The sequence below is a fragment of the Salmo trutta genome, chromosome 3, assembly GCF_901001165.1.
Source record: "Salmo trutta chromosome 3, fSalTru1.1, whole genome shotgun sequence".
In the NCBI taxonomy this organism is placed as follows: domain Eukaryota; kingdom Metazoa; phylum Chordata; class Actinopteri; order Salmoniformes; family Salmonidae; genus Salmo; species Salmo trutta.
Genome location: NC_042959.1, coordinates 61,213,790 through 61,237,298, shown reverse-complemented (window position 1 = coordinate 61,237,298; position 23,509 = coordinate 61,213,790). Strand labels below are relative to the sequence as shown.

The following is a 23,509-nucleotide window of genomic DNA, read 5'->3' as shown; positions in this document are numbered from 1 at the left end:
ACGAATGTGTGGCCAAACACAACCCCAACACCATCATTAAGTTTGCTGACGACACAACAGTGGTAGGCATGATCACCGACAATGATGAGACCGGCTATAGATGGAAGAGGTCAGAGAACTGGCAGTGTGGTGCCAGGACTACAACCTCTCCCTCAATGTGAGCAAGACAAAGGAGCTGATCTTGGACTACCTGAAAATGCAGGCCGAACAGGCCCCCACTAACGTCGACGGGGCTGTAGTGGAGTGGGTCAAGAGTTTCAAGTTCCTTGGTGTCCACATCACCAACAAACTATCATGGTCCAAACACACCAAGACAGTCGTGAAGAGGGCACAACAAAACCTTTTCCTCCTCAGGAGACTGAAAAAATTTGGCATTGGTCCTCAGATCCTCAAAAAGTTCTACAGCTGCACCATCGAGAGCATCCTGACTGGTTGCATCACCGCCTGGTATGGCAACTGCTCGGCATCTGTCCGTAAGGCGCTGCAGATGGTAGTGCATACGGCTCAGTACATCACTGGGGCCAAGCTTCCTGCCATCCAGGACCTATATAATAGGACCTGTCAGAGGAAAGCCCATAAAATTGTCAGAGACTCCAGTCACCCAAGTCATAGACTATTTTCTCTGCTACCGCACGGCAAGCGGTACCGGAGCGCCAAGTCTAGGACCAAAAGGCTCCTTTACAGCTTCTACCCCCAAGCCATAAGACTGCTGAACAATTAATCAAATGGCCACCGGAATATTTTCATTGACACCCCCCTCCATTTGTTTTGTACACTTGCTGCTACTCGCTGTTTATTATCTATGCATAGTCACTTCACCCCTACCTACATGTACAAATGACCTCAACTAACCTGTACCCCTGCACATTGACTCAATACCGGTAACCCCTGTATATAGCCTCATTATTGTTATTTTATTGTGTTACTTTTTTATCATTTTTTACTTTAGTTTATTTGGTAAATATTTTCTTAAACCTTCTTGAACTGCACTGTTGATTAAGGGCGTGTAAGTATCATTTCACGGTAAGGTCTACACCTGTTGTATTCGGCACATGTGACAAATAAAGTTTGATTTGATTGATTAGATAAACAAAACTATCTTTGAGTAGAGAATGGCAGCATCATACGCACCAGTACACCATACTACTGTACAGCACTACAGCCAGTAGCAACAGTCTTTCAGTGGAGAAATACATCATATTATGCACCGTACTATCTATAACATTAGCTCCACAACACAGCACTACAGCCTGCAGCCTCATTACTAGAGTGTTACTGTCATGACTCCCACCGAAATCGGTCCCTCTCCTTGTTCGGACGGCGTTCGGCGGTCGACGCCACCGGTCTTCTAGCCATCGCCACTCCACCTTTCATTTTCCATTTGTTTTGTCTTGTTTTCCCACACACCTGGTTTACGTCCCCTCATTACTCTACATGTATATTATCCTCTGTTCCCCCCCATGTCTGTGTGTGCTATTGTTCGGTGGTTACGTGTGTGACGCTACAGGCTGTTTCTGTGTGTGCTATTGTTCGGTGGTTACGTGTGTGACGCTACAGGCTGGTTTTGCGCCGGGTCTTATTGTAACTCGTGGTTTTGTATTTTGTACCAGTTTGTGTTATTTGTGCGCATTCGCTTTTATCCTTGGTGTGTTGTGACGCATGTTGCGTCCGGATGTTTTCCTATGCCTGATTAAAGTGTGCCTGTTCACTCATCTCTGCTCTCCTGCAGCTGACTTCTTTCGACCAGTTGCGCACACGCTGACAGTTACAGCCATGCGCTGTACAGCTTTAGACATTAACAGTGAAGTGATGATTTCTTCAGCTCTATAATCTTCTCATGGAGCAAATAGTTACCTTGGAGAGATGGATCTCTTCCTATTTAAATTCATTAGCAAAGCCGTAATAGATTTCCCTTAATTATTCCTCTATTCAATGGAGTCTTCCTTCCATTCTCCTCCACCAGATTAGGCCTCTTTTCAACAGAGTGTGATATGATATTATTTTTAATCCATTTCTCTATAATACACCACTGTGTGTTTCTCCCTCTCTCTCTCTGCCTTCCCTTCCTTCCTTCCTTCCTTCCTCAGGCTTTTTTTGTTGCTAGTCTGAAACAAGGTCCTGATTAAATGGAGACAATGATGCAAGTTTCAATTCACGAATTAGAAAAGCTAATCCTCTGCTTCAGATTTCCTCAGGGTGGGAAGATTGAAGACTGCCGAGGGAACCTCTTTGGAAGTATTCACGCTAGAAATATCTGTCTGCAGGAATCTGAGGCATGTTTCTTAGTGATCTGTGTCAGATAGACTGACAGTATGGGCACACACTGGACTCTATCCAAACACTGACTCACTGACACCCCGACACACACACACACACACACACACACACACACACACACACACACACACACACACACACACACACACACACACACACACACACACACACACACATATTACAAACGCCCACACACACATAACATGTGCAGACATTCATACTGACCCCACACAAACACTAACACTAACACACAACACACACACGCACTTTCACAATCCTGTTGCCTAGTCTCTTTACCCCCACTATATGTACATAGCTACTGTACCTCAATTACCTCATACCCCTGCACATCGACTCAGTACTGGTACTCCCTGTATATAGCCATGCTATTACCTCATACCCCTGCACATCGACTCAGTACTGGTACTCCCTGTATATAGCCATGTTATTACGTCATACCCCTGCACATGGACTCAGTACTGGTACTCCTTGTATATAGCCATGTTATTACCTCGTACCCCTGTACATTGACTCAGTACTGGTACTCCCTGTATATAGCCATGTTATTACCTCATACCCCTGCACATCGACTCAGTACTGGTACTCCCTGTATATAGCCATGTTATTACCTCATACCCCTGCACATTGACTCAGTACTGGTACTCCCTGTATTTAGCCATGGTATTACCTCGTACCCCTGCACATCGACTCAGTACTGGTACTCCCTGTATATAGCCATGTTATTACCTCATACCCCTGCACATGGACTCAGTACTGGTACTCCCGTATATAGCCATGTTATTACCTCATACCCCTGCACATTGACTCAGTACTGGTACTCCCTGTATATAGCCATGTTATTACCTCATACCCCTGCACATCGACTCAGTACTGGTACTCCCTGTATATAGCCATGTTATTACCTCATACCCCTGCACATCGACTCAGTACTGGTACTCCCTGTATATAGCCATGTTATTACCTCGTACCCCTGCACATCGACTCAGTACTGGTACTCCCTGTATATAGCCATGTTATTACCTCGTACCCCTGCACATCGACTCAGTACTGGTACTCCCTGTATATAGCCATGTTATTACCTCGTACCCCTGCACATCGACTCAGTACTGGTACTCCCTCTATATAGCCATGTTATTACCTCATACCCCTGCACATCGACTCAGTACTGGTACTCCCTGTATATAGCCATGTTATTACCTCATACCCCTGCACATCGACTCAGTACTGGTACTCCCTGTATATAGCCATGTTATTACCTCATACCCCTGCACATCGACACAGTACTGGTACTCCCTGTATATAGCCATGTTATTACCTCATACCCCTGCACATCGACTCAGTACTGGTACTCCCTGTATATAGCCATGTTATTACCTCATACCCCTGCACATCGACACAGTACTGGTACTCCCTGTATATAGCCATGTTATTACCTCGTACCCCTGCACATGGACTCAGTACTGGTACTCCCTGTATATAGCCATGTTATTACCTCATACCCCTGCACATCGACTCAGTACTGGTACTCCCTGTATATAGCTATGTTATTACCTCATACCCCTGCCCATCGACTCAGTACTGGTACTTCCTGTATATAGCCATGCTATTACCTCATACCCCTGCACATTGACTCAGTACTGGTACTCCCTGTACATAGCCATGCTATTTTTACACGTTACTGTTATTCGTTATTCACTGTGTATTTATTGTCACTATTTCTATTTTGTATTGACATTTTTGCATTGACACTTTTACTCCACACCTGTTGTTTATGAAGCAGGTGACAAATAAAATGTGATTTGATTTCATTTGAATTGATCTGTAGGCTGGCATCTGTGTCCCGATGGATGCAAGGTTTTTTGTGTTACTATAGTAAGTTTAAACAGTGATTGTGTTTCTACAGTATGTTTAAATAATGTACACAATAAGCCTTGCATTCTCATATTCCATGGGCAGTGTGTGTGCGTGTGTATGTGTGCGTGTGTGCGTGTGTGCGTGTGTGGGCATCTAGATTATACAGTATGTGTGAACTCATCTCTCCAAACTCTGTCATGGATGAAGTCAATTCAAGACGAGACCCTTTTTCCCTCTGCAATAGTTATAGGGTTGATTTACTGCTGGAGTGTAGCTCTGTGTGACTTTCAGGAAGGCCTTTATCTCAATATCAAAGCTGCGCTCATTCACAGTAACTGATCTGCTATTCTTCCTCAATATGTAGTTACAGAAGTCTTTCATTAGTGATACAATCAAATCAAATCACATTTTATTGGTCACATACACATGGTTAGCAGATGTTATTGCGAGTGTAGCGAAATGCTTGTGCTTCTTGTTCCAACAGTGCAGTAATATCTAACAAGTAATCTAACAATTCCACAACAACTACCTAATACACACAAATCTAAGGGATGGAATAAGAATATGTACATATAAATATATGGATGAGCAATGACCAAGCGACATAGGCAATATGCAATAGATGGTATAAAAATACAGTATATACATATGAGATGAGTAATGCAAGATATGTAAACATTATTATTAAAGTGGAATTAATAAAGTGACTAGTGATCCATTTGTTAGAGTGGCCAATGATTTCAAGTCTGTATGTAGGCAGCAGCCTCTCTGTGTTAGTGATGGCTGTTTAAAAGTCTGATGGCCTTGAAATAGAAGCTGTTTTTCAGTCTCTCGGTCCCAGCTTTGATGCACCTGTACTGACCTCGCCTTCTGGATGGTAGCGGTTTGAATAGGCAGTGGCTCGGGTGGTTGTTGTCCTTGATGATCTTTTTGGCCTTCCTGTGACATCGGGTGCTGTAGGTGTCCTGGAGGGCAGGTAGTTTGCCCCGGTGATGCGTTGTGCAGACCGCACCACCCTCTGGAAAGCCCTGCGGTTGTGGGCGGTGCAGTTGCTGTACCAGGCGGTGATACAGCCTGACAGGATGCTCTTAGTTGTGCATCTGTAAAAGTTTGTGGGGGTTTTAGGTGACAAGCCAAATTTCTTCAGCCTCCTGAGGTTGAAGAGGTGCTGTTGCGCCTTCTTCACCACACTGTCTGTGTGGGTGGACCATTTCAGTTTGTCCGTGATGTGTACGCGGAGGAACTTAAAACTTTCCACCTTCTCCACTGCTGCCCCTTCGATGTGGATAGGGGGGTGCTCCCTCTGCTATTTCCTGAAGTCCATGATCATCTCCTTTGTTTTGTTGACGTTGAGTGAGAGGTTGTTTTCCTGACACCACACTCAGAGTGCCCTCACCTCTTCCCTATAGACTGTATCGTCATTGTTGGTGATCAAGCCTACTACTGTTGTGTCATCTGCAAACTTGATGATTGAGTTGGAAGCGTGCATGGCCACGCAGTCATGGGTGAACAGGGAGTACAGGAGGGGGCTGAGCACGCACCCTTATGGAGCCCTAGTGTTGAGGATCAGTGAAGGTCCAGGACCCAATTGCACAGGGCGGGGTTGAGACCCAGGGCCTCAAGGTTAATGATGAGCTTGACGGGTGCTATGGTGTTGAATGCTGAGCTGCATTCGTTCATAGGTATTCTTCTTGTCCAGATGGGATAGGGCAGCGTGCAGTGTGATAGCAATTGCATTGTCTGTGGACCTATTGGGGAGGTAGGCAAAAATAAGTGGGTATAGGGTGGCAGATAAGGTGGAGTTGATATGATCCTTGACTAGTCTCTCAAAGCACTTCATGATGACAGAAGTGATTGCTACGTGGAAATAGTCATTTAGTTAAGTTACCTTTTCCTTCTTGGGTACAGGAACAATGGTGGCCATCTTGAAGCATGTGAGGACAGCAGACTGGGATAGTGAGAGATTGAATATGTCCATAAACATACCAGCCAGCTGGTCTGTGCATGCTCTGAGGACGCGGCTAGGAATGCCATCTGGGCCGGCAGCCTTGCGAGGGTTAACACGTTTAAATGTCTTACTCACGTCAGCCACGGAGAAGGAGAGGGGGAGCCCGCAGTCCTTGGTAGTGGGCCGCGTCGGGGGCACTGTATTATCCTCAAAGTGGTCAAAGAAGTTGTTTAGTTTGTCTGGAAGCAAGACCGTGATGTGGCTGGTTTTCTTTTTGTATACCGTGATTGCCTGTAGACCCTGCCACATACGTCTTGTGTCTGAGCCGTTGAATGGTGACTCCACTTTGTCCTTATACCAACATTTCGCTTGTTTGATTGCCTTGCAGTCATCTTTCCATGGTTAAATGCGGTGGTTCGCACTTTCAGTTTTGCGCGAATGCCTCCATCTAACCACGGTTTCTAGTTAGGGTAGGTTTAAATAGTCACAGTGTGTACAACATCTCCAATGCACTTTCTTATAAACTCACTCACCGAATCAGCATATAAATCAATATTATTCTCTGAGGCTCCCCAGAACATGTCCCAGTCCGCATGATCAAAACAATCTTGAAGTGTGGATTCCGATTGGTCAGACCAGCGCTGAATAGTTCTTGTCATGGGTACATCCTGTTTGAGTTTCTGCGGGGGAGGGCCTTGTATGCATCGCGGAAGTTAGAGTAGCAGTGATCCAGTGTATTGCCTGCATGAGTGCTACAATCAATATGCTGATAGAATTTTGGTTGCCTTGTTCTCAGATTTGCTTTGTTAAAATCCCCAGCTCCAATAAATGCAGCCTCAGGATATATGGTTTCCAGTTTACATAGAGTCCCGTGAAATTCCTTGAGGGCCATCGTGGTATTGGCTTGAGGGGGATATACACGGCTGTGACAATAACCGGCGAGAATTATCTTGGAAGATAATAAGGTCGGCATTTGAGTGTGAGGAATTCTAGGTCAGGTGAACAAAAGGACTTCCTGTATATTGTTACGATTACACCATGAGTCGTTAATCATGAAGCGTACACCCTCGCCCTTCTTCTTCCCAGAGAGATGTTATTTATGTCGGCGCGACGCATAAAGAATCCTGGTGGCTGTACCGACTCCGACAACATATCCCGAGAGATCCATGTTTCTGTGAAACAGAGTATGTTACAATCCCTAATTTTGTCTACCTTTTTATCTAAAGACTGGACATTAGCGAGTTGAATACTCGGAAGCAGTGGGTGGTGTGCGCATCTCCGAAGTCTGACCAGAAGGCCGCTCCGTCTACCTCTTCTGCGGCAACGTTGTTTTGGGTCGGCCTCTGAAATCAGATCAAATGCCCTGGGGGGTGGTGCGAACAAAGGATCCGCTTCGGGAAAGTCATATTCGTATTCTTGGTTGTAATGTTGGTAAGTTGACGTCACTCTGATCTCCAGGCTTGGAGTCAACAACCCTAAAGCCTTAAAACCTGTCTTTGGATAGTAGCTCTACGTCACTGTAGTCAACCACAGAGGTTCTAAAGTGGTTGACTACAGTGACATAGAGCTGCTAGCAGCTCTATGTCACTGTAGTCAACCGCCTTAGAACCTCTGTCTGTCTATGGATAGCAGCTCTATGTCACTGTAGTCAACTACATTAGAACCTCTGTCTGTCTATGGATAGCAGCTCTATGTCACTGTAGTCAACTACATTAGAACCTCTGTCTGTCTATGGATAGCAGCTCTATGTCACTGTAGTCAACTACATTAGAACCTCTGTCTGTCTATGGATAGCAGCTCTATGTCACTGTCGTCAACTACATTAGAACCTCAGTCTGTCTATGGATAGCAGCTCTATGTCACTGTAGTCAACTACATTAGAACCTCTGTCTGTCTATGGATAGCAGCTCTATGTCACTGTAGTCAACTAGATTAGAACATCTGTCTGTCTATGGATAGCAGCTCTATGTCACTGTAGTCAACTACATTAGAACCTCTGTCTGTCTATGGATAGCAGCTCTATGTCACTGTAGTCAACTACATTAGAACCTCTGTCTGTCTATGGATAGCAGCTCTATGTCACTGTAGTCAACTACATTAGAACCTCTGTCTGTCTATGGATAGCAGCTCTATGTCACTGTCGTCAACTACATTAGAACCTCAGTCTGTCTATGGATAGCAGCTCTATGTCACTGTAGTCAACTACATTAGAACCTCTGTCTGTCTATGGATAGCAGCTCTATGTCACTGTAGTCAACTAGATTAGAACATCTGTCTGTCTATGGATAGCAGCTCTATGTCACTGTAGTCAACTACATTAGAACCTCTGTCTGTCTATGGATAGCAGCTCTATGTCACTGTAGTCAACTACATTAGAACCTCTGTCTGTCTATGGATAGCAGCTCTATGTCACTGTAGTCAACTACATTAGAACCTCTGTCTGTCTATGGATAGCAGCTCTATGTCACTGTCGTCAACTACATTAGAACCTCTGTCTGTCTATGGATAGCAGCTCTATGTCACTGTAGTCAACTACATTAGAACCTCTGTCTGTCTATGGATAGCTTACTTACTTACTCCTCGTTGCTCTCTGTGGAGCACAAGCCCACAACAGTCTATGTATATCAACACAATGTGACTGTGATAATCCAATGGAACATTAAAGTCCTTTGTCTGTCTGTTAACAGCAAAATGTAGCTTTGGCAGACATCACAATAACCAACAGAAAAGATGCATGAAAAAAGAAACGGATGCAAAAGGGAAAAATGTGGACCTCGATTATCAGCCATCGAGAAATACAAAGTACAACCATCTAAATATAGCCCCTACTGCTGACACTGCCACTGTAAAAAAGGTTCACAGGGTAGTTCACTTCACAATGAATATTGGCCTTAAGCCACAGTAGAGAAATGATGCATCTAAAGTCAGACACACATCTAATAGTAAGTGCTCTGCTATCTATGATAAACCCATTCACCAGACACAGAACAGCCTCTTCCTGTCACTGAAACCTAAACAGAGGAGAGAGAGAGAAAAAAAAACAATTAGCCGAGAGGTCCCTGGGATCATAAGTAATAATTTGATTGAAATTAAGTGACAGGTTTAACAAGCAGGGATAATTTCACATTTTCTTTCTTCCTGGGGGAAATCTGCCCTTTAATTGGGTTTGCAGGGCCTCATTGTTTGGCAAACAGTCCTAAAGCATACCGAGGCCCAAGCTGCCACTGTGTCTCATTATCCTCCACACAGTCTGTGTCACATTCCCCCGTCTCCCACCATCTCTCCATCTGGTTATCCCTCTTTCTCTCTCTCCTTCTCCCTCCCACCATCTCTCTTGTCTGCCCCTCCGTCTCTCTCTTGCTCTTTCTTTCTTTCTTTCTATCTCTCTTTCTCTTACACTTTCTCTCTCTTCTATCTCTCTCCTTTTCTCTCCTCTCACGAGCTCACGAGCCCAAGCACACTGATGGATGTGTTTCCCCTTCCTTGACTGTGATAGCACTACTACGACTTGTGCACACATGAAACATGCTACCTGGTACCTGTTTGTATTTGTTTCTGGGTCTATGGGTTTTATTAAACAGGAAAAACAAATCATTAAATTCTGGTCCACCATTACAGTCTGTTACCGCACACCAGAATCAGAAACAATGTGTGTGAAGCGAACATGAAAAGCTCTCTCCCTTTCTCCTTCTCTCCCTCTTCTGCTCTCTCCCTCTATTCCTCTTCCCCTCCCTCCCTCTCTCCCTCTTCCTCTCTCTCCCTCTTCCCCTCTATTCCTCTTCCCCTCCCTCCCTCTCTCCCTCTTCCCCTCTTCCCCTCTCTCCCTCTTCCCCTCTCTCCTTCTCTTCCCCTCTCTCCCTCTCTCCCTCTATTCCTCTTCCCCTCTCTCCCTCTTCCTCTCTCTCCCTCTTCCCCTCTATTCCTCTTCCCCTCCCTCCCTCTCTCCCTCTTCCCCTCTCTCCCTCTATTCCTCTTCCCCTCCCTCCCTCTCTCCCTTTTCCCCTCTATTCCTCTTCCCCTCCCTCCCTCTCTCCCTCTTCCCCTCTTCCCCTCTCTCCCTCTTCCCCTCTCTCCTTCTCTTCCCCTCTCTCCCTCTCTCCCTCTATTCCTCTTCCCCTCTCTCCCTCTTCCTCTCTCTCCCTCTTCCCCTCTATTCCTCTTCCCCTCCCTCCCTCTCTCCCTCTTCCCCTCTCTCCCTCTATTCCTCTTCCCCTCCCTCCCTCTCTCCCTTTTCCCCTCTATTCCTCTTCCCCTCCCTCCCTCTCTCCCTCTTCCCCTCTTCCCCTCTCTCCCTCTTCCCCTCTCTCCTTCTCTTCCCCTCTCTCTCCCTCTCTCCCTCTATTCCTCTTCCCCTCTCTCCTTCTCTTCCCCTCTCTCCCTCTTCCCCTCTCTCCCTCTCTCCCTCTATTCCTCTTCCCCTCCCTCCCTCTCTCCCTCTTCCCCTCTTCCCCTCTCTCCCTCTTCCCCTCTCTCCTTCTCTTCCCCTCTCTCCCTCTCTCCCTCTATTCCTCTTCCCCTCTCTCCTTCTCTTCCCCTCTCTCCCTCTTCCCCTCTCTCCCTCTCTCCCTCTATTCCTCTTCCCCTCCCTCCCTCTCTCCCTCTTCCCCTCTTCCCCTCTCTCCCTCTTCCCCTCTCTCCCTCTCTCCCTCTATTCCTCTTCCCCTCTCTCCTTCTCTTCCCCTCTCTCCCTCTTCCCCTCTCTCCCTCTTCCCCTCTCTCCCTCTATTCCTCCATTACTGGATGCTATTCTGTCATACTAGAAAATGAAAAGTCCCTCCAATTTTCACTGCAAGATCATTTCCACAGAAAACATCTGTTGAGGATGTCGCCTATTGAACCCATTCTCTCTATTACTGAGATGGTGATGGGTGGGCTGTTGATTGCTGTTAGTCTGTCGGGCAGGGTACTGTGCACACACACAGACACACACCCACACACAAACATAGACACACACTCCAGTGTACACGCACACTCCAGCGGACTGCAGTATGTCTGATATTCTCAGTGGCTCCATTGTGGGGAAATTGAAGCAGCAGTGAGTGGCTGCAGATGGCTGTTATTGTGAACCAGGGGGAAACTACTGCCACCATCATGGCTCCAGCCAGGACCCAGAATAATGGGGGAACTCAATGGAGTGTTAAATAGGAAATCATCTGTTTTCAGTCACACATTTAATGTCATTGCCACTCTCCCAGTCTTTTTCCCTCTCTTTCTTTGCCAACTTTCTCCCTTTCTTTTCTTCTCTCTCTCTCTCTCTCTCTTTCTCTCTCTCTCTCTCTCTCTCTCTCTCTCTCTCTCTCTCTCTCTCTCTCTCTCTCCCTCCCTCACAGACACAGCCTCATTGTTGTTGTTGAGGGCCCTAGGTTATCTAATCTAGCATGGGCAGTTTTTCCACTGCGTGTTCACAATAGGGCCATTTGGGCTTGTAATGTGGGTCTGTGCTCCCTCTCACTACCCTCTTCCAGACGACAAGTACCTCCCCCCAGCAGGGTTTCTCCATTAGGGACTTGATGGAGTCACCCTACCTGGTGCACACGCACACAGACACACACACACACGCACACGCACACGCACACGCACACGCACACGCACACACACACACACACACACACACACACACACACACACACACACACACACACACACACACACACACAGACCTCCTCTACCCTGATTATCTAGTCCATTTCTCTTCTCCTTAATGGCCAAACTCATGAGGAGAGTCATCCGGCTTTATGACTATAAAACAGGGAGCAGGGAAATTGATTGAAAAACAGCAGAGTTTTGTGATAGTTAGGGTAAAAGAAATTAGTCGGGGAGAGCAGAGGTCTGAACGGGTGTGTGAATTACCACAGGACTGGCAGGATTATTTGTCCTCTTAGGAGAGTTCTTTGATCCCACTATGGTCTTCCTAGGGCTTGTTTTGTCTTGAGGTGAACAGTGGGTGGTGGACGAATATCATAGAAACACAACTTTGTCTCTCTTGACTGCACAGAGATCCAGGAATTACTCATCGATGAAGCTCATAAAAACCACCAAGCAGAAGTTGTTTTATTATTAGCTGTGCCCACAATTAGATGTAAAGTGTTGTTGGCTGTTGGTCAAAAACACATTAAATCACACAGCTGCTAATTTAAGCTCCTCTCAAGGTCCTTTCTGAAAATAACAAAATCTATCGTTTTATACTCCACGTCTCTCACTTCTTTGCTCTCCTGTAATCCACACTGAACAGATCTCACATCTCACACCTAACTAGAGACTTGTCTCCCAGAGGCTGCAGCAATGTGGCGCACACACACACACACACACACACACACACACACACACACACACACACACACACACAGACACACACACACACACACACACACACACACACACACACAGACACAGACACACACACACACACACACACACACACACACACACACACACACACACACACACACACACACACACACACACACAGACACAGACACACACACACACACACACACACACACACACACACACACACACACACACAGACACACAGACACACACACACACACACACACACACACACACACACACACACACACACACACACACACACACACACCCACACACACACTCACAAACACTCACACAAACGCAAACACAGAGTCTAGCGGATCACCGTCGCCTGCCATCAGGTTGCTACCATGAGGAATCGCCGCAGGCTGAGCAAAACCTTTTCACTTCACTGCACTGTCACACTCCCACTGGAGGAGTACAGTCTAAAAGCAGCAGCAGCAACTGGAAGAAAAAGGAAGAAAACCGGTTTGTTCCTTTCTAAGATTTATTTAAGAGAGGTAAGCTTTGGTTGTTATACCTTCAGGTACTTTGACTGTAGCTGAGTGAGTTTGCTTTCATGTTCCGTGAAAATCCCATCTTGTAAGAAGAAGAGTCTCAAGATCAAGCTGCTTCACATTCTTGCTGTCTGTCTGTTTTATTGTCTCTCTTCATTTCTGCTAGAGCCCCCTTCTCTATTCTTTCCCCCACCTCACCCCACCCCAGTACAGACAGGACCCACAGGGCAGATTGGACACCTGGTCCTATTCATTAGGACACACTGTCGGAAAACATTTTGAAATGGAAAACAAAAACAAGTGTTTCTGATTGGACCTGTTCTGGTGATCCTTCCCCGTTTTAGTCCGTTTTCTTCCGTTTGGTGCCTAATTAATAGGATCCTGGATTGTGACTAAATAGTTAATCTGCCAAATTGGCTTTCTCTATTTACAGTTTTTAACAATCACTTTGGCACTAATTTCAGAACCTTGTGGTCATTTTTCAAAACTCTAGACACAAAACACAAAACGGTCATCACTTGTAACACAGGCTGTCCAATGTTCAAAACATTGCATTGTGCATTCATATCTTTAAAGAAACCTTGCACTTGCAGAATCATTGGTTCAAATAACTAATTTATCATGAAATACCATAGGAACATTCATTTAGATCACCCACACACAAGATACCGATAGTTTCACTGTGTAGTTGTTCGTACAATCATTAAATATTGTAGTACAAAATATGTGATACATGTTTCATTATGCTACTACACGTAAATACATCACTGTAAAAGGACTAGTAGAGAGAATACTACAGACACAGTGGAATCATTGAACAAAATATGAAATGTATTGATGAAATACAATAAAATCACAATATAGGTTTCTTTGAATCTAAGCTAAAATGATTAGCTATAAAAAAAGAAAAAACAGTTAAAGGTCAACTGCAGTGTTCCTCACCTGGCTTACTGTAAAAAGCAAAACAAAAGATTGATTACTGTACTTCTACTGTACTTCCATCAACCCTGTCTTGTGGATTTGGCCACAGGTTTTCATCCACATCACAATGGATGTTTTCATTCGCCAAACATCTTGGGAAGAATCTTCGGGCATGGTGAATCCAGGCCTGACACTGGTCTGCCATGATGTCATTGCATGCGTCATCCATGGCCTTGAGAAGGGTGGCTTGTTCGTGAGGGCGCCTATCATATACCTTCCACCTCCATGTGGAGAAAAATTCCTCAATCAGGTTAAGGAAAGGAGAGTATGGGGGTAAGTACAGGGTGGTAAATTGTGGATGGGCCTGAAACCATGCTTGCACCATTTGAGCATGGTGGAACCTGACATTATCCCACACAATGACATAGGTCATGTCATCAGCTCTACAGACCTGATTTAGCTCATCAAGGAAGGTTACATTCGAACAGCGAATCATGTGGCTGCCTGCAACTCAATATATAGAGTATATAGAGTAGAGAGCTTTAGATGTTGTTCGACCAAACATTCGAACGGGCAAGATGAGTAATCTAAGCAACTTTGACCGTGGAATGATAGTTGATGCCACACATGGTGATTCCAGCATCTCAGAAACAGCTGCCTTCCTGGGATTTTTACGCACTACAGTCTCTAGAGTTTACAGAGAATGGTGCGATAAACAAAACACATTCAGTGAGCGGCAGTTCTGTGGGCAAAAACACCTTGTTAATGAGATAGGTCAGAGGAGAATGTCCAGACTCAGTCAAGCTAACAGAAAGGCCACAAATGCTCAAATAACAGGTGTTTAAAACAGTGGTGTGCAGAAGGGCATCTCTTAATGTACAAGACCATGAATAATTCAGGCTGGTGTGGAGGCAAAAGTGGGTCCTACCCAGTGCTAGATAAGTGTACAGTAATGTCAAATCTGAAAACATGGTCTGGAAAAGTGGTACAGGGGACCATAGAAACAGTGTCTGATAAATAATGATGATGAAATATTACATCCATAGATAATGTAGTCCAATTGGTTCATGTTCCACAGTAAGTGGTGTCAATGGATCTCGTTATCCTGAAACTTTCATGATCTAAACATGGAATATTGTTTGTCAGTTTCCATAAAACTATGCATTAAGAGTAATGCAACAGTTACTTATAATTTTGATCAGTTGTATCAATTGATAGTTAGATCATTGTAATGAAATGAATAGACAGTCATCTCAGATGTAATGTGTGAATTGCATTTTGAAATGGTAATACTTTGATGTTAAGTTGTGTCATTTTGAACAGGTGATTTTAGTTCAATGAACAAATGATCTTAGCTTTATGTGTATTGTATCCAAGCAATTGGAAAAAGTGTTAGTTTTGCAAAATTTGCATTTTGATCATTGGTTGTGAGTTTTGTGTCTAGAGTTTTGAAAAATGACATCAAGGTTCCGAAATTAGTGTCGAAGTGATTGTAAAAAACTGTAATAAGAGGACACTGACTGCAAGGAGGGAGCACTGGGGCCATTTCATTAACTCTGAACTCTGACCCTTTATGACCCCATCCCTTATTTGACCCTCAGGACAATATGACAGGACCATTATACATTATGTTTAAGAACTATACCAATGTGGAATTGAACTGGTCATCCAAGACCACATTACACTTCAAAATGTAACCAAATGTTGAATTGCACAGGTCATCTGCTTGGCCACAGTCCATAGGGTAGTGTTATTTTCTAAGTGAACTTTCATTTACACAACAGAGGTCTAATATAAGTGTAATGTTAGCTTGGTGTACGTGAGATGTGTTGTTAAGGGATTTGGATGAAGATTTTGAATAGACAGTCTCTTCTAACCCTCCAGCTGTTGTGAGTCAGTCATTGTGAGCCTAACAGTAAATTTGCGGCACTTCTTTACACATTCTTGGTATTATTGCCAGAATAAATGTGAATTGGATAATATACATCGCAAAGCTAGGACTGTGGTATTATCTTTTCTTATTGAATTTTGCATGAGATGTTTATCATGGTAGCTCATCACCCGATCCTGTATTCTAACATGACTGTGACCTTGTATTGAATATATTTCATTCATACAACTAAGAAAATGTCCTCCAGGCCCTGCCTATAATCCTGGGGGCAAGGGATTGAATAGAAGAAGAATGTCTCTGCTCTATAACACCTAAAGAAGCCTTGTGAGCAGCTGTCTGATGAGAGGCCCTTTCAGTCAAAGTAAGAAAAGACTCAAAGGGAGACCATGCCATCAGATTCCCTTCGGTTGTCTTGATGTCTTTTTGTTTTGAAGAGGAGGAAGGTAGCCCAGAGGCCTTGTTTTTGAGCTCTCTTTGTACATGCATGTGTGTTTATGTGCATGTGTGTGTGTGTGCATGTCTAAGCAGCTGCAGGTTTAAACCTGACTCACCCGTGGCTCACAGCAACATTACATCCCTGAACCGAGCACGCCCCCATTCTCACCTGACTCACCCGTGGCTCACAGCAACATTACATCCCTGAACCGAGCACGCCCCCATTCTCACCTGACTCACCCGTGGCTCACAGCAACATTACATCCCTGAACCGAGCACGCCCCCATTCTCACCTGACTCACCCGTGGCTCACAGCAACATTACATCCCTGAACCGAGCACGCCCCCATTCTCACCTGACTCACCCGTGGCTCACAGCAACATTACATCCCTGAACCGAGCACGCCCCCATTCTCACCTGACTCACCCGTGGCTCACAGCAACATTACATCCCTGAACCGAGCATGCCCCCATTCTCATCGACGGGGCTGTAGTGGAGCAGGTTGAGAGCTTCAAGTTCCTTGGTGTCCACATCAACAACAAACTAGAATGGTCCAAACACACCAAGACAGTCGTGAAGAGGGCACGACAAAGCCTATTTCCCCTTCAGGAAACTAAAAAGATTTGACATGGGTCCTGAGATCCTCAAAAGGTTCTACAGCTGCAACATCGAGAGCATCCTGACTGGTTGCATCACTGCCTGGTACGGCAATTGCTCAGCCTCTGATCACAAGGCACTACAGAGGGTAGTGCGTACAGCCCAGTACATCACTGGGGCTAAGCTGCCTGCCATCCAGGACCTCTACACCAGGCGGTGTCAGAGGAAGGCCCTAAAAATTGTCAAAGACCCCAGCCACCCCAGTCATAGACTGTTCTCTCTACTACTGCATGGCAAGTGGTACCAGAGTGCCAAGTCTACGACAAAAAGGCTTCTCAACAGTTTTTACCCCTAAGTCATAAGACTCCTGAACAGGTAATCAAATGGCTACCCGGACTATTTGCATTGTGTGCCCTCCCCCTGCTACTCTCTGTTTATCTTATATGCATAGTCACTTTAACTATACATTCATGTACATACTACCTCAATTGGGCCGACCAACCAGTGCTCCCGCACATTGGCTAACCGGGCTATGTGCATTGTGTCCCACCACCCACCACCTGCCAACCCCTCTTTTACGCTACTGCTACTCTCTGTTCATCATATATGCATAGTCACTTTAACCATATCTACATGTACATACTACCTCAATCAGCCTGACTAACTGGTGTCTGTATGTAGCCTCGCTACTTTCATAGTCTCGCTACTGTATATAGCCTGTCTTTTTACTGTTGTTTTATTTCTTTACCTACCTATTGATCACCTAATACCTTTTTTGCACTATTGATTAGAGCCTGTAAGTAAGCATTTCACTGTAAGGTCTACACCTGTTGTATTCAACGCACACGACAAATAAACTTTGATTTGATTTGATCAGAACACTGCATCATGGTAATTCTGAGAGAACGCTGTGATTACTGATGAGAGTGAACACTTGAATGTGTATTATTGTGTGAGAACTAGATTAGTTTAAAATCACAATCTGTGTTATCTATATAGCTCATTCTTACCATAAACCCTGTGTGAGTTCCAACTGTTCAGATTATGTGAGTGAGATTAGTCCTGACAGTGCAGTGCAGTAAAGCGGATGCCACACACATAGTGTTGGTGTAAGTGAGATGTTGAAATGTTGCAGTTTCTGAGGTCCAATGTGGTTACAGCATTACAGTGATAAAGAGCTGGGGGTTTAGCCTCCCTTCTCCAACCCAGCTCTGAGTGGACTTGACCCCCTGTGATCCCCCCCCCTCTCTTCTCCCTCCACCCCCCCTCACCCCCTCTCACCACCTCCTCCCTCCTGCGTACCATTTGATCTCAGCTCTCAGGAACATAAATTTGTTTTTAAGTCTTTAAGAAGAGCTTTTCCAATTAAAAAGACCCCACTCTATCAGGCATACAAATGCTGCCCAGGCCAGCCTTGAATAGGGTCTACAGACATGAAGCCTCAGAGCAGAGAGCTATACAGTGTGTGTGTGTGTGTGTGTGTGTGTGTGTGTGTGTGTGTGTGTGTGTGTGTGTGTGTGTGTGTGTGTGTGTGTGTGTGTGTGTGTGTGTGTGTGTGCGTGTGTGCGTGCGTGCGTGGGTACGTGTGCATGCAGAACCAGAGTGCTTAACTAGCAGAATCCAGCGTGGTGTGACTTAGACACAGCATCAGGAGAAATAATAGCCTTAAACACTCAAGTGAATCTGGTGGTTTCCCCAGCAACGATAGATAATGAGCAAAAAGAGGAATCTGCTCCAAGGGCTCTCTGAGCGGAGCTGCAGTTAATATGTATGTTTATAATGAGCATTGGTTATACAGGATGTGGCTAAAATATATGTCAAATGATACGAGCAGCAATTTGAGTGTAATGTTTAAAATTCCAAACACAGAAATTGAACATGTTTGAAATTTGAATAACGTCTAAGATGATAGGCATACTACATGTCTTGCTGTTTACAATGACCTTCAACAAAGGTTAGTATATATACTGTCTAGATGAATGTCAAAGCAAATGGAATAGGATTCAAGATTGTACTGAGCTGGCTTTGACTGCATCAATACATTGAGGTCATTCTGCAGAGCAGGAAAGGTGAATGCCACTGTCTCTCTCTATTATAAAACTGTGCTGTAGCCTTGAACTATACTTGAAGAGTTTCTTAGCAAAACACTATATATCCGCTCAGAGAAATAAGTAGTACTGCTACAGTCGGTTTTACACAGTCAAATGTAACAAATAACTACATTTTTATTAAGAACTGTACAAATGATACATTTGGAACATCAATATTTTTCAAAAATGAATCAATACAGTAACATGAGATCTATATGTAAACTGTTAACATTTTACACTTAAGTCATTTAGCAGATGCTCTTATGCAGAGCGACTTGACCTTAAGATAGCTAGGTGAGACATCTACATATCACAGTCCAATATACAGGATACAAACATTCCATTCTAGCTAAACAATGGATATATAGTGTTTTGCAAAAATACATTTTAATACACATCTAAAATCTCAGAATAAAATATCTGACAACATCAATATTTTACACACACATGATTATACCCATAAGCAATCATTTCTGATGAAATACACAAATGTGAAACATTGGTGGATATAGCGTTTTGGAAATAAACTCTTCACTTACTCTATAGACATGGCAATGTCAATCACTGCTTTTTCTCCAGCGTTTCTTTCATCCATCCTCTGACTTTCTTTCTCTCTCTCGCTAACTCTCTTCCTTTCTCTGCATACAGCCAAGTTATCGTTATTCACTGTGTATTTATTCTCTTTCTCTCTCCCTCTCCCTCTCTCTCTCTTTCTTCTTTTCCTTCTCTCTCTCTAGCTTTCCCTTTACCCGCCTCTCTATGAGCTCTCGTCAGTGTTGGATCTACATTAATTCTGGCTCTATAGATCTGCCACTGTCGCTGTGTTTAATCAGGGTGCAGCACATGGCTGGGAGCAGTGCACTGTGGGTAACTGATCTAATGATGGCTCGTGACGCTGACTGGAGTTGAGCCGGTCTGAGACCAGCAGCTCATTACAGATGCAACGTCACTCCCAGAAACACTTAAAAGACAGGGACATTTTGAAAAAGAGAAGGATGATGAGAAAATGACAGGGAGGATGAGGAAAGGAGAGTTAGGATGAGGAAAGGAGAGGGAGGATGAGGAAAGGAGAGGGAGGATGAGGAAAGGAGTGGGATGATGAGGAAAGGAGGGGAAGGATGAGGAAGGGAGAGAGAGGATGAGGAAAGGAGTGGGATGATGAGGAAAGGAGAGTTAGGATGAGGAAAGGAGAGGGAGGATGAAGAAAGGAGATGGAGGATGAGGAAAGGGAGGATAAGGAAAAGAGTGGGAGGATGAAGAAAGGAAAGGGAGGATAAGGAAAGGAGTGGGAGGATGAGGAAAGGAGAGGAGGATGAGGAAAGGAGAGGGAGGGAGGATGAGGAAAGGAGAGGGAGGATGAGGAAAGGATGGGGAGGATGAGGTAAGGAGAGGGAGGATGAGAAAAGGAGAGGGAGGATGAGGAGAGGAGAGGGAGGATGAGGAGAGGAGAGGGTAGATGAGGAAAGGAGGGGGAGGATGAGGAAAGGAGAGGGAGGATGAGGAGAGGAGAGGGAGGATGAGAAAAGGAGAGGGAGGATGAGGAGAGGATAGGGAGGATGAGGAGAGGAGAGGGAGGATGAGGAAAGGAGAGGGAGGATGAGGAAAGGAGGGGGAGGATGAGGAGAGGAGAGGGAGGATGAGGACAAAATGCTGCTGACCTCAAAACCCAAACACTGGCGGGTTTTGTTGTTATACACATGGGACCTTACAACCCATATCATCAGTATGTAGGTATCCTACATACTGATGGTATGCAGACAGTCAAATAGATATTCAACTTTGTCAATTCTGAGTTCAAATGAGATGACATACACTGAGTGTACAAAACATTAGGAACACCTGCTCTTTCCATGACATAGACTGACCAAGTTCAATCAGTGTAGATGAAGGGGAGGAGACAGGTTAAAGAAGGTTTTTTAAGCCTTGAGACAATTGAGACATGGATTGTGTATGTGTGCCATTCAGAGGGTGAATGGGCAGGACAAAAGATTGAAGTGCCTTTCAACGGGGTATGGTAGTAGGTGCCAGATGCACCGGTTTGAGTGTGTCAAGAACTGCAACGCTGCTGGGTTTTTCACACTCAACAGTCTGCCGTGTGTATCAAGAATGGTCAACCACCCAAAGGACATCCAGCCAACTTAACAAAACTGTGGGAAGCATTGGAGTCAACATGGGCCAGCATCCCTGTGGAACGCTTTGGAACACCTTATAGATTCCATGCACCGACGAATTGAGGCTGTTCTGAAGGCAAAAGGGGGTGCAACTCAATATTAAGAAGGAGTTCCTAATGTTTTGTGCACTCAGTGTATGGGGGGGGGGATTATAAGCATTAGATATAGAGTCAGATCCTTAACATGGAGATTTTTCACATGGTTCAGACTGAGAGTAGAAGTTTGATAGTGGGAGAGAGTAACATGGCTCATAGTTCTCAGGGGAGCAGTGGGGTGATATGTGGAGCTGGCAGCTGTCCCTGGAGGAGAGGAGACCTAGTCAGTTGTGTGTGTCTTCCACATTTAACCCAACCCCTCTGAATCAGAGAAGTGTGGGGGGCTGCCATAATCCGCTGTTGGGGGTTAACTGCATTGCTCAAGGGCAGAACGGTTACTGGCCCAACGCTCTTAACCACTAGGCTACCTGCCGACCCTGAGAGAGAGGAAAGGGTATTGAGGAGAGGGAAACAGGAAAGGGGATAGAGGAGAAGAGAGGAGTGGGGTGGATGGAGGAGAGGGTGATGGTGAAAAGGAGAAGGGGAATAGAGGAGAGGAGAGGAGAGGAGAGGAGAGGAGAGGAGAGGAGAGGAGAGGAGAGGGGGATGTCAGAGTGGGGGGATGGGGATTGGGGGAAGACGACATGCCAGCCCTGTTTCCAAAATCTAGATTATCACTCCGTTTCCGTAGTAACCCATCTCCAGGGACACCTGTCTATGCTGCTACCTGGCGGCGATACCGTGGGGCACATAGTTATTAATGCAGCCCCGTGTCTGTGCACACTTCATGTGACAGCGGCTACGCTTCCACACAAACACACACACACACACACACACACACACACACACACACACACACACACACACACACACACACACACACACACACACACACACACACACACACACACACACACACACCTGCACACACAACATCAGCATGCTACACACAGCCACCACAGCGCCAACAACAAATGACAGCAGCTCAGCCAGAACACAAAATGGACACACATACTACTTCATTTATATCTCTATGTTTTAACTGGGCTATAGTCTGCTTCCACTGATTGGACTAAAGAATAGGATTTCTAACCAATCAGAATCAAGATGTTTCAATAAATGTTGTGGTATGATATAGTAAAAGCTTGTCAAACGGTAATCCAATAGGAAGACCTAAAACCACACAGTGTGTGCTTTGCAGAGGTATTGAATGGGATAAAGAATGAGACTGGTCTAGCTTTGGGTCATCTCAGTGGCAGTAGAGCCTCTGGCCTTGGGAGAAGAGGGGGGCACTGCCTGTCTCTGCCAGCTACCACACATGCCAACCAGCTGCCAGAATAATGCCCACGCATACTCCACTTCCAAATTCCTCTCCCCACATGTGGACAGATGCAGCGCCAAATCCCAAATCCCAAATCCAAGACCCTCAGCCACAAAAAGGGCGAGCTGGCCTGAAATACAGAGAGAGGCAGACGACCACAGAGGAGCTTCATCTGTGGGGTGGAGAAATGGGGTTCAAATGGGGTTCATTACAAAACCAAGACTGAAGAGGATGCCAATATCTGGTAAAGAATTATCGCTCACTCCCATATAGTAGCTCTAACTTCTATTGGAGAGTTGTCATAGTACTGGAATAAAATGTGTCTTATCCCAGGGTCTGTCCAGGGTCTGTCCAGGGTCTGTCCAGGGACTCTCCAGGGACTCTCCAGGGACTGTCCAGGGTCTGTCCAGGGTCTGTCCAGGGACTGTCCAGGGACTCTCCAGGGACTCTCCAGGGACTGTCCAGGGACTGTCCAGGGTCTGTCCAGGGTCTGTCCAGCGACTGTCCAGGGTCTGTCCAGGGTCTGTCCAGGGACTCTCCAGGGACTCTCCAGGGACTGTCCAGGGACTGTCCAGGGTCTGTCCAGGGTCTGTCCAGGGACTGTCCAGGGACTCTCCAGGGACTCTCCAGGGACTGTCCAGGGTCTGTCCAGGGACTGTCCAGGGTCTGTCCAGGGACTCTCCAGGGTCTGTCCAGGGTCTGTCCAGGGACTCTCCAGGGTCTGTCCAGGGACTGTCCAGGGTCTGTCCAGGTACTCTCCAGGGTCTGTCCAGGGACTGTCCAGGGTCTGTCCAGGGACTCTCCAGGGTCTGTCCAGGGTCTGTCCAGGGTCTGTCCAGGGTCTGTCCAGGGCTGTGTCAGGAGTTCGCTGGCTTGCCAGGGCTGTTTAAGGGCTGACCCATTGTCTAACATCAGATAGAGTGATGGTGACGCATGTCACGTTAGAATGACGCCATCTGTCGGAAGACATTGGGGGCTGACCCTGCTGGCCAGGTCTGTCCAGGGCTGTTCAGGTGTGTTCAGGGCTTGTCCAGCAGCCTGCAAGCTGGCCAGGGTCAGCTCCCCCCTCTCCTGCAGGCAGCAGCCATGTTCTCCGCCCCTTGCTGCAACTCAGGGAG

At 45.7% G+C, this 23,509-nt stretch overlaps 1 protein-coding gene across 1 annotated transcript in view; it reads right to left on the bottom strand.

Annotated features, from left to right (window-relative positions):
• Positions 1-23,509, bottom strand: part of LOC115165690 (glutamate receptor ionotropic, kainate 2) — a 266,263-nt gene that overhangs the window by 141,873 nt on the left and 100,881 nt on the right. Inside the window, exons 5-6 of the mRNA XM_029718979.1 lie at positions 23,373-23,494; positions 22,700-23,233 (exon numbers count right to left, since the gene is read on the bottom strand). Of these exons, the coding sequence (XP_029574839.1) occupies positions 22,700-23,233; positions 23,373-23,494 (656 nt within the window). The remainder of the gene's footprint in view (positions 1-22,699; positions 23,234-23,372; positions 23,495-23,509) is intronic.